The sequence below is a fragment of the Alnus glutinosa genome, chromosome 11, assembly GCF_958979055.1.
Source record: "Alnus glutinosa chromosome 11, dhAlnGlut1.1, whole genome shotgun sequence".
Taxonomy (NCBI): domain Eukaryota; kingdom Viridiplantae; phylum Streptophyta; class Magnoliopsida; order Fagales; family Betulaceae; genus Alnus; species Alnus glutinosa.
In genome coordinates this window covers 27643170-27655126 of record NC_084896.1, presented here as the reverse complement: position 1 = coordinate 27655126, position 11957 = coordinate 27643170, and the positions used below count along the sequence as shown (strand labels likewise).

General features: G+C 36.9%; 2 protein-coding genes across 3 annotated transcripts; one reads left to right on the top strand and one right to left on the bottom strand.

Annotated features, from left to right (window-relative positions):
• Window positions 1-1777: 1777 nt before the first annotated feature.
• On the top strand, window positions 1778-3775 carry LOC133881345 (uncharacterized). Its single transcript, XM_062320266.1, has one exon. It carries the CDS (start codon window positions 1778-1780, stop codon window positions 3773-3775), a length of 1998 nt encoding a protein of 665 aa, XP_062176250.1.
• A 544-nt stretch (window positions 3776-4319) lies between these two features.
• On the bottom strand, window positions 4320-11724 carry LOC133882364 (chloride channel protein CLC-c-like). Of its 2 annotated transcripts, XM_062321514.1 has the most exons (7): window positions 11196-11724; window positions 10432-10632; window positions 9472-9649; window positions 7424-7686; window positions 6434-6703; window positions 4684-5812; window positions 4320-4584 (listed from the first exon to the last, which is right to left on the bottom strand). In XM_062321514.1, exons 1-7 carry the CDS (start codon window positions 11393-11395, stop codon window positions 4495-4497), a joined length of 2331 nt encoding a protein of 776 aa, XP_062177498.1. In that variant the 5' UTR covers window positions 11396-11724; the 3' UTR covers window positions 4320-4494. The 2 variants fall into 2 exon arrangements, with proteins under 2 accessions (XP_062177498.1, XP_062177499.1); XM_062321515.1 differs by lacking the exon at window positions 11196-11724 and having other exon boundaries at window positions 4321-4584; window positions 9472-9654; window positions 10432-10563.
• Between the last annotated feature and the right edge of the window lie 233 nt (window positions 11725-11957).

Below are 11957 nucleotides of genomic sequence, written 5' to 3'. Positions count from 1 at the left end.
AACATTTTTATTTTTTTTTCCAGAGAAGTGAAAAAAACTTAGGGGATCGAGTTGAGTTGTTTATAAGATGATAAATCTCTTTGAATTTTTTTCTCATTAACCTTAAAAAAATATCTGAAAGTGACGCAAATACCATCTCATCCCATCCTTACGTGATCAAGAAAGTTGAAAATGACACAGATAAAGACAACATGTGTATAAATATCATTAGCCAAACAAAAATTCATTACGTTTGTATGATAGCATGTACATGCATACACATACGAACAACTTTTTCAAAACACTCGCAGAATATTAAAAATTACTTTCATATTTATGTTATTATAACACTTTTTTCAAACAAATTTTTTATTTTTTTTTTTTAAAAAAAAAAACGCATTCTTAGAAGCATTAACAACGAATAATTAGGATCTCCATCCATTTGTACAACAATTTTGAGAGAACACATATTTGTTATTTACTTGCCAGAAAAAATTTAGACCGTCCATCTACCTATTCGTAAATGTATGTCTTATACATGCTCTGTAATTATGGGTCTCTCTGCGTAGATAAAGGGGAGGAGTGGCAGTGCATGGCTATCATTTCTATCTCAACCTCTGATTGTCACTTGGGTTTCTATCACAACCCACCACACAAAGTGACATAAACCGACACAAATAATGTTGTTTTGATCTTCTTCAGCCACGTCCATCTCTCTCTTGATTATCATAAACCAAAAAAAGGTATTTTAAGTTATTGTTTCTTGTCAATAAAAAATCATTTAAAATATGCTATTTTATATATATATATATATTAAAATATGCTACGTTAACCACCCTAAAATATGAATTATAAATTAGTATGAAGATTGATGTTAATTAATTTATTAGATAATGGGTCAATGCAGGTTAATTAATCCAAATATTATGGTTGTAGCCTTTGTTTACGTGGGTTAAAACTTAATACCAGCAGTTAATTTTTTTTTATTATATTTAACCATTTTTGTATCAACTAAATACAAGTATGAGAAATTTAGCCCTAATACCTTTTAATACAAAACAAAAATAACAAAAAGCTTTCCAAACAAACTTCCTGTTGGCCAACTCTTGATATGTCAAGTGGGATGTCGTATGCATAATTTTTTTTATATTTTTTTAAAAATAATGTAACTTTTAAAATTATTATTGAACTTATTATTGATCAAAATTTAATTTTAATTACATGATAATTTTAAAAATTATATCTTTTTTATAGAGATGCAACCAAAAATTGAATATAACATTTAAAATTGCTAAATCTTAACCGTTCATTGCATCCAAGGATAGAAACCATTCGACCAAATCTAGAGAGGGAGTAGGGCCCACCTGACACGCAGCCACGTACCACTTATCCGTATTCATGCCGTACGATCTTATTCCTATCACGCTGCCCGCATGACATCTGAATAATAAATTATTTTTTTTATTAAAAAGGTAATGCGCATTGAAGCAGAAAATCGTCTGTGCAAAAGAAATAAATAAAAAATGAACTTTGCCTTTCGTTTTGTTTTTATAAGTAATGTACTTTGCCTTTTCGGTTATGAAAAAGAAATAAAGAGATATTTTATTATTTTATATATATATTTTTTTTTGCTGAAGCTATTAAGTCTACGGACAAACAGGTGGCACGCATGATCAGTAATTAGCATTAATATTTCATAAATAAATCCTATATATAAATCGTATCATCCTAGCTATTCTTATCACCATCTCTGGGTTTTGTGCAGATATCAGAGAGTGAGTGAGACAGAGAGAGAGAGATGGAGGTGGAAGAAGATGGCAGTCTATTCTCTGAGCCTGAGGAGCTGGAAAAAGATGAGGAGAAGGAGCTGGAAAACGACGATCATGAGGAGAATGAGAGAGAGATGGAGGTGGAAGGAGATTGCAGTCAATGGCATCACTTGATCTTCTGTGAGGAGCTGCAAAACAACGACGACCAGAAGAAGAATCATGTTCCTGTTTGCTTGGTGTGCTACGAAGCACTGGTATTGGGAGGTCCCGCCTACAAATGCTTGGAATGCAACTTTCTCCGGCATAAATCATGCCCCGAATCACCACACATAGCAAAGGTGGAGTTATACCATAAATATTGGTCGGGAAGACATCACTTGATCGCCATAGAAGAAGAGGTACTGGACAATACTGGCAACGAGGAAGTTGTTTGCACGGGATGCCAGGAACCAGCATTTGGTCCCGCTTACAAATGCTCCATCCCCAACTGCACCTTCTGCCTTCACAAATCGTGCTCAGAACAACTCTACCACGTGATACAACACCCCTTCCACCCGGAGCACGCCCTTATTCTCCAGAACCCATCAAATTATAACAATTGTGTTGCTTGCGGCAAAACTTGCGACAGATCCTTCTTTTACCGTTGTTTCCTCTGTGATTTTGACTTTGACGTCATATGTGCTTCCCGCTGGAGAACTGATGCCGACGATTGCCACCAACACTCATTTGTTCCCATCTCGACGCAGATCCAGTTCGCTTGTCAAGCCTGTGGTGAGGATGAGAAGGAACCCAAGCAATTTGCATCTCTCTGTACCATCTGCCGACTCTTGATTCATGCTAAGTGTGCCCGATATCCGCGCACCATCAGAACTTACACACATGATCATTCACTCACTCTCACCCATTCTCTGAATCAACAAGTCAAGAATCAGGAGAACATATGGTGTAGACTGTGCAGTAAAAAGGTGAAAACAGAGTATTCGGCTTACTATTGTCAGAAATGTGGTTACATTGCCCACTTGAATTGTGCATATACAGTCCGACACTCCGGTGCGACCACCGAGTCGGTGGTCAGCAACTCGGTTGGCTATGAATCTCATTTGGTTCATTTGGTAGAAGGGATTGATCTAGCAGAGGAGGAAACAGCTGACCCCCGGGAGATCAATCATTTTAGTCATCCACAACATAACTTAATCCTCAGCAACGAAAAGCTCGTGGATGTCAAGCGTTGTGAGGCATGTATACAACATATAATTTCTACCCCATTTTACGGATGTGCACAATGCAATTTCTTTCTCCATTACAGATGTACTAAACTACCTGCAACCATTAAGCGAGGGCAATTTCATGAACATCTCCTTACCCTCCTCTCACATGATGTGAATGCAAGTGGATTGTTCTGGTGCAATGCTTGTGGACGTGATCACGATGGCTTCGTATATAGATGTGACAAATGTAAATGGTACAAGTTAGACGTTAAATGTTGTTTAATTCCGGAAATCATTGAACACGAAGGTCATCAGCACTCCCTCTACTTGCTTGCTATAGAATCTTCCGAAACTTGCAATGGCTGTGGTCAAAAAGGTGTGAACTTCAGGTGCCCTTATTGCGACGAATTCACCTTGTGTTTTAGATGTGCAACACTTCCGTTGGTAGCTAGATATGAATATGATACACATCTACTAAAACTCTCTTATACACGTGAAAATGAATCTGATGAAGAATATTATTGTCTGATTTGTGAAGAAGAAAGGGAGCATCCGGATCACTGGTTCTATTCCTGTGTAAAATGTAAGTTCACTGCTCATTCCCGATGCGTTCTTGGAGAGAATCCATGTATTAACTACGGAAGAACTTTCACAGATAAAGATCACGAGCATTCTCTCACTATTGTTCAAAAGACTAAGCATTCACTTCCATGTGATGCATGTGGTGGTTCTTTTCATGATGTGGCTGTAGAATGTACTGAATGTAAATTTAACATCCATGAGTATTGTGATAAAAACAAATTAGAAAATAGAGAATGAAAAAACTTATTTAAACGATTGGCAGTTTAATTAATTTTCACATTTATGTGTATGAAAGAGAATGAGAAGATGAAAATAATTTATTTCAACATATTGCTTACGACTAAAACTCTTTGCTTGTATATATATATATATATATATATATATATATATATATATATATATATATATATATATATATATATATATATATATATATATATTTATTTATTTTTATTTTATGTGTGTAGCGTTTTTTAAGTGTTCTTTTACTGCAAGTTAATTTTTGCAATTCTTAGCTTGGCGAGCGTGAGTCAATCAATACTTTACACGTGGAAGTTGAAAATCTTTGCAACTACTCTTCTTATACAAATTGCAAATAAACTAAAGATCATTAACTGATTAGTTGCTCAGATAAACTAATATATATATAACCTTAATTGCATTTCCACATTTATTAGAATTTAAAAATTACGAAAAAAAAAAAAAGAAGCTACGCTGACTTGGAGCTTGAAGTTGCCTTGACAAAGTAAAATTTGAATACTACTTAAATTTTCTTGCAAAAAATTGAACTCAACAAATTCATTTTACCCTATGTCAAGCAAGAGGGGGGATATGGCATCATGTTTTATTTGTTATAACAATAAGTTTCATTTTCAAGAATCTAGAAATGAAAATAACAATAATACAATATCAATCACAATCAAAAAATACTTGAGTTAAGTAGATTGCTTGGTCTTCTACTTGTGAGGGCCAAAGTGTGGATAAAGCCCCAATATATGTTCTGGCATGAAATCATGTCGTGTCAGGATTCCAACAATTGGAGGCCTCTGCAAAGTGTACAAATTTCAACACTAGTTATACAATTGGCATTTGTGTGAGTTTCAAAAAAAAATTATGGTCAAGAGAGAGAGAGAAGGAGATGTTACCCCTGGTGTCTTCGGCACAACCAACAAGTGCCTAAGGCCAACCTCTCGAAAGAGAAGTGCAGCTTTAGCTAGAGACATTGTCTCCACTACTGTATACGGGGAGGAATTAGTAATGGGATGGAGATCAACATACATCTCCATCTCCTCTTCCTTTATGTCCAAATCCTCCAGCTTGAGCCCCTTGCCTGATCCTGCCTTGGCAAAATCATGGGCTTTGAACCTCTTCATCATATCAGATCCAGTCATCACCCTCTGCCTTGTAAACTTCTTTCCTTTAAGCAATACCAGTAGATGAGACCTCAAAACGAGCCCGCACAACTCGGGAGCATCTGAGAAAGGCGGCTCATCAATCACAGGAAACCCGTTATGCCTTGTTATTTTTAGAGCATATAATATAGTCCCCACTTTTTCAACCCCAGAAAATGTAACCAATGAACTAGAAACAACATCACTAGCAACTAAGTGCCTCATGTATGGCTCTGCATGGGCTTCCATATATGGTAACCCCTTCATTTTCACAATTTGGTCATAGACACCCTTGTTGAAACTATCAGCCACAGTTTTTGAAATAAGGAGAACTAGCATCACCAATGGGAGCATTAATAGATCATTAGTAAGTTCAAGAAGTATTACACAGAGAGAAACAGTCATTCTCATCGTGCCCCCTAGAAAGGAGGCAGCTCCAAGTAGGGCAAAGAGGCCCGCATCTAGATCAGAGATAGAACCAAGGAGAATCCCAAGAAGACGTCCATAAGAGGCCCCGGCAAGTATGACAGGAATGAAGAGCCCAGAGGGAACAGCAATTCCGTAAGTGACAATGCCTAGGCAGTATATAGCGGCAAAGAAAACCATAAGAGTAGAGAGGTGAAATTCCTTGTCAGAACCAGAGCTAAACAAGTTGCGGATGGCATCATCATTGGTAGTCATAAAAAGGGAGGCAAGGTCATTATAATGGTTAGGTGGACATTGGAAATTCTTATAGTTTCCAGAGCGACCTATAGTGGGGCATTGATCCCCCAAGTTTGTAGGACAAGGAATGCACTGTGATAACCATGGTAGGCCATAAGAGCAACAAGAGGTCAAAAAGGAGATGGTGATGGCAAGAAGGACTTTAAGTGAAGGACCCCTCCTGCAATTCATTCCCAAAAATCAGTAACAGCAAAGCTACAGAAAATTCTATATATCCACAGTTTATTTTTGTAGGAGTAATGCTATATATCACTTCAACATGCTGACGTGGCAATGTCAATCCACCATTGATTTTTTTTTTTTCCTCTCTCTTTTAATAATAGCTAATCCAATGATGAATTAACAATGTCATGTCAGCCTAGTTGGATAGTGGTGAGTTATATAGCATTACTCTTTTAGTGGTCATACTAGCAGTTAAAAAGAATTTTTGAGAGCTGTTAATACAGTGTCTGTATACATATGTTATAGAGAAATGCTATGTACTACAGTTTTATCCAACATTCATCCTACAATGCTGACGTGCCACTCCCAACTAACCCTTGGATTAATCCTTGTTAAATAAGAAAAGAACATCCAATGGTTGGTTGAAAATGCCACTTAAGCATTGTTGGATGGAATTATAGTATTTAGCACTACTCTATGTTATATATACATATATTGTGTTCTATGTGTGTGTAACTATATGTATGTGGTTGTGTTGTGCGTGATATCAAAGATAGTAGAGAGACAAATATAACCCATTGGTATACTTATAAATATAAAGGGAATTTCTAGGGCATACTCGTTGATGATGCTATAACTGCGAAGGACCTTGTCAACAAGATAATTGTAAAGGCTCCCGAAAATGCCTCCAATAACTCCAAGGAATATCACTGCCAGTAGATCTGGGATGCTGTAAGTGGGCTTTGCTGAATTGACATCAAACATGATCAGGCCTCCTTCCCCAAATAGTCCACATTTTCCACTCCGGCAAAATACCATGAAAACCCTCAGAACTACTGCTACTACAGCTGTAGTAAAAAATGTCCTCCAAAGGAGAGCACTCCTCCACCTAAAAGTCAAATAGAAGACACTAATTAACTTGAGAAAGAAAGGAGATGAGAACCTCAAGGACCCAAGGGGACAAGGTCTATGCTTATACCATAATTCCAAGAGAATCAGCGAACTTACATCAACCAGATTAAATATTAAACTAAACTTTTAGCATTAAGTTATTGGAATTGCTAAAAAGTAGGATGCCTGCCTGCAGAAATGCTAAAAGTTTTCCCAGGTTTCATGAGAGATAAAATTAGCTCATTAAGTCCAAATGAGTTATGGACAATTGTAACAAGGTTCACAAGCATCCGATATATAAAAAAAGTCTCCAACCTATTCTATTTTCATTTTTTTCTCTCTAACAAATCTCTGTTTATGTTGTACACCAAATGAAATCACAGGACAAAGAAACATGCATATCTTTTTCGATACGTTAAAAAACAGATATGCATATCAAATTAAGCTGCATGACTCTCAATGGAATAGCAAAATAAAAACTGAAAAACCAAAGAAACTTGAGTATAATATGAGGTGGCTATCGCACATGGTTTTCTTTCGTCAGATTTTTTTTCCTTCCAAAGCTTTAAGCTGGCAGCTTTTCAATTTATATCTGTATGTGTTCTTCCACCAAGAAAACTTGTTTAAGCAATCTAATAATTTTGTTATGTCTAAAACAGCTCCTTGTGAAAATCTAGCAGTTGCTAACATAACACCAAACAGAGAGAAAAAGAGAGACCATGAAGCTGCTTCTTCCAGTGCAAAGAGAACCCCACCAACTGGGGCACGGAAGGCAGCTGCTACGCCAGCAGCAGCACCACAGGTGATCAAATCCCGCCGGTCACGATCATTTTTGAAGTATCTAAGCCATTTCCAAGTCAACCGATACTTGCGAGAACCACCCTGTCCAAGTAAAGAGGCTACACAGGCACCAGTGTGTACCATAGGTCCTTCCTTACCCACAACAAATCCAGCAGCAACTCCAAAAATGGAACCAAAAATCTGCCACATTTTGATGGTTTAATTAAAAAAAACTTACTCTCAAAATAACTTCCAAATTGGTAGATGCACACAATCTTGGACACCTTTAGTACACGATAACTTCACATTTGATTGGTGCAGAAAATAATAAAGGCTTTAAATTTATCTTACCTTCCAATTTTGGTTTCAGGTTTGGAGTTTTTTTTTTTCCACCTTTGGGGTAAGAAGAAAGGAACAGGGTAAGAGAATTAGAACTAATTTTTATAGTGACAACATTTAGAACATCCGATTGAATGAAAGGAAAGATCTCTAGTATCTACCACATAACAAAGAACTGAAAGCACTAAAGAAATCAGAAGCTGAAAGAAAGAAAGAAAGAAAGAAAGAAAGAAGCCAAGAAGAGAAGAGAACATAAGCCAGAGAGAAGAAGAAGAAGCTCGAGAGAAGCCGATAAAACCATGTCAACAATATTATTCATCAAAAGCTACCAAATACATTAGAAAATTCTGTTCTTCTTCTTCTTGTGAAGAAGAAAGAAATCCAAATCACCGGTTCTATTACTGTGTAAAATGCGACTTTTTTGCTCATCCTGGATGTGTTGTTGGGGAGACTCAATGCATTAAGTTAGGAAGAATTTACACAAAAAGATCACGATCATCCTCTCACTATTGTCCAAAAGACTAAGCACTCACCTCTATGTGATGCTTGTGGTAAGCCTTTTGACGATGTGTCCCTAGAATGCATTCAATGCAAATTCAATATCCACCCAAGGGCTAGTATTAAGTTGCATGATTGTCTACAAACACCAAGTAAAAAGAGAGTAAAGTAACTTTTCTTGCTTTAGTTAGCTAAATCAGCTACCACATTTTCATGTGTTTGAGACAGAGAGGGAGCGAGATAGAGATAGGGAACCTCATTGTTTATAATCATTTTCAATATATATTGATTAGGATTGAAACTCTTGCATGTATATATATTATTTGCATTTGTTCCTATGTCTACCAGCCAATGGTATTAGAAAAATCTTGCTTATCTCTTTCCAGCATTCCTGCTATGTGGTGTTTGGGTGGGGGTAACATTTAGGATTCTTGAGAATTTTAAATGATTATCCTGTTTGGTTGCATTTAAGTAAAAGGAATCCAGATGCCCGTGGATTTTTGGATTCCCCCCTCCCTTTTGTTGGGAATGTGGATTCACTTCTAGAGAGGTGGGAATCCACCTTCTCTTGGCTTTGGAAAAGTTTATTTTCTTCTAAAGGAAAAAAATGTCCATACATTTTTGTTAATAAGGTGTGCTAAACATCCTTGTTGAAGCAAGTTTTAGGACGGCCAGACTGGCGGTGGGCTACTTATAAATAAAGAGAAAAAGTAATGAAAAACCAACGGTCCCAGGGGATCGGGGGAGCCTCCTATTTTTCACAATGTACACCTTGGTAGACTCCTCAGAAATATTGCAAGCGTCAATAGTAGTGCGCGAATTTCCTGATTTTTCATTGCCTAAAAAGTAGTTATAGAAGAGTTAAAGACTTCCATATCCCTCCAGGAAAATTGTTCTATTTGTATGAAAATGCAATACATTCCCATGAAGTTTCTGATCTTACACACATACTAACACCCAAACTGACAGATAATATATATATATATATATATATATATATAGAGAGAGAGAGAGAGAGAGAGAGAGAGAGAGAGAGAGAGAGAGAGAGAGAGAGAGAGAGGGAGGGAGGGAGGGAGGGAGGGAGGGAGGGAGGGAGAGAGAGAGAGAGGGAGAGAGAGAGAGAGAGAGGAGTTTTAGTTTGTTACTCACCTTTACAAAGAGGGTGCTTGGAGCCAATATAGAATGAGCATCTATACCATTGAGGTAAGCTTTCACCTCAGGTATGCCAGAGCCTGCTGCTGCAGGAGCAATATACGCACAGAGCACAGAAGCAGCAATGGCCAAAACCATGTTACAACCAGCATATGCTCCAAATGCCTGATAATACCTGCACTGGAGTTAAGATCACGTCACAGTTACTAAAAGTTTTACAGGTATAACATAAGGGTACTTCCAAGTACCTTAAAAGTTTAACATCTATAGCATATGAAATTCCTGCAATGACAAGACATAATACACTAATGGAACTACCAAAATACACTACTTCCAAGTACTTTCAATAGCACTAAGGAAAAAATAAAATAAAATAAAATAATACCTCCAAAAGAAAGAAATAAAGCAAAGGGAAATTGTATTCTTCATTACTGGATTCCAGTAGTAATTCTAAACTTCCATCTTGGTGTTGCAACATGGTCAGCGCTAAGCATGCACTCAAAAACCAACAACATCAGGGGGTAGTGCAAAGAAACGGGTGAAAAAGCATCCTGAATGTGTCCTTCCCTTTTAAATAATGAGATTCTAAATACATACTTCAAGACCGCTAGCCCAGTATGCATGAGGTATGCAATTAACCACATAAATACACCACTAAAAAGTAAAACAAAAAAGAGGGCACTGGTTCAGAGGGATGTTAGAATAGGTGTTAAAAGTACATGGAGTTTCAAATCTTTAAGCCTGACAATAAAGAATTTAGCATCGCGGGAATATAAATATCAGGTTACGGCTTACAGGAATACTGCTGATACTTTATTCCAAGCAAACAATAAATTGAAAATAAGAGCACCTCCAGCAAAAATAAAATATAAAAATTGAAGCATTTGGTAAATTAGATAAAGGCATGATTGCTGTAAGAAACTCCGATATTATTCAGGTGATGGCAGGTAGACTTACTTATCCTTAAGCATGAAGTTGTTCGTGAGCAGAAGTTTGAAACCGGCTATATTCTCAACAGCAAGGTTATTGAACAAGCCAACAAGCCCTGTACTTAAACCAATAAGGAGTGCGAGTGTCCATTTCAAGAAAATATATTGAAATATCTCGGTTTTTGTTCTAGATCTCCAATCCTGTTTAAAAAGATCATTCTCGATAATCCTGTGAATTGCAAATAAACAGAGAGAACATGTATAATAGTTAACAAGCATGATTTATATCAAAATGCATAGTCCTAGATAGAGCTGTAGCATAGTCCGAGTTCTATGAACAGAAACACTACCATCCCCACCTTTATATCAAGTCAAAATATTTTTGCAAACCAAACCAAAATACCCTTTCCAAAACCATTATCAAACATACCCGAAAGACATGCTAAAATATAATAATATCAATATAATGTTAAATTGGAAAAAGTGGTAAATGCTTGTACAGAAATACTTCAATCATTATCAACCATTTAATTTAAAAACATTTGTTAGAATATGATAAAAATCTTAATGGTAAGAATACCTTAAAAATTCTAAAGCATCTTCGTCCATAATAAACAAATAAACCACATCCTATGTAATAGTAGTTCAGGCAAAGTAACCAATCAAAAGGTCCCTCCATTTTCTGGGGAACCAAACAGAGGCTGCCTAGAATCACAATTATAATACTAATAATATAATGAAGATGATAAAGCAGAAGAGGTTTTGAGGCGCTGAGGAAGAGTGTGATCGTACTCGTAGTCGAGGCTCTCAATGGGGCAGACATTGGCACCAACAATGGCGAGCTGAGAGGTGTTGTTGGTGATCCTCCTGCTCAGAAGAAGCGGTTCTCTCACCGACAACGACGACGACGATGACGATGCACCTGATCTCTCCCTCTCCATCCCCATCCCCATCCCCCCCTCTATCTCCATGTCATTCTCCTCCCCACCCATCCTCTCTCTCTGATTTTCTCTGCTATTCACTAAAACAATAAACAAAGACCTTCTCTTTCTCTATATCCACACCTAGAGATTACCCATTTCCTCTCTCGCTTCTCCAATGGAAAATCTAGACAATGGGAAACTATGGGAAGCTCTTGTTTGCTACCTTTCTGTACAAACAACACAGACAGAATGTGAATCTCTCCTTTTCTTTCCTGTTTTTTTGCTGTTTTTGTGAAACAAACGCATTGCTTTTACAATTGATGTATGGCCATCAAAAATTCAAAATTATTTCTTTATTTTATCTATTTCGAGAAGAAAAGAAATTCAGATGAACAAAAAAGGATTTTCTTTTTCATTTTGTTTGGTTTGGGTTTGATTGTTTATTTGTGGATGATTTCGGGTGGATTTGCCATGTCATCCTCCGAAAAACACGGTGGGGTCTGGACAGGTGTGTGTTTTGCATCCATTTATGAACAAGAGGACGAGGGATTGGATCACGTAACTAAGAAAAAAAAGACAAAAAAGTGGGCTTTTTTTTGCTAGCCACAATATATCTTTTATAATTTTAATA

Excerpts from the sequence above, each read along its gene's own strand:
- LOC133881345 (XM_062320266.1), top strand. The coding sequence starts at position 1,778 with ATGGAGGTGGAAGAAGATGGCAGTCTATTCTCTGAGCCTGAGGAGCTG.
- LOC133882364 (XM_062321514.1), bottom strand. The coding sequence starts at position 11,395 with ATGGGTGGGGAGGAGAATGACATGGAGATAGAGGGGGGGATGGGGATG. Across the intron at positions 5,813-6,433 it reads AGTTATAGCATCATCAACGA|GAGGGGTCCTTCACTTAAAG; the intron begins GTATGCCCTAGA and ends AATGAATTGCAG. Across the intron at positions 4,585-4,683 it reads TTGTGCCGAAGACACCAGGG|AGGCCTCCAATTGTTGGAAT; the intron begins GTAACATCTCCT and ends TACACTTTGCAG.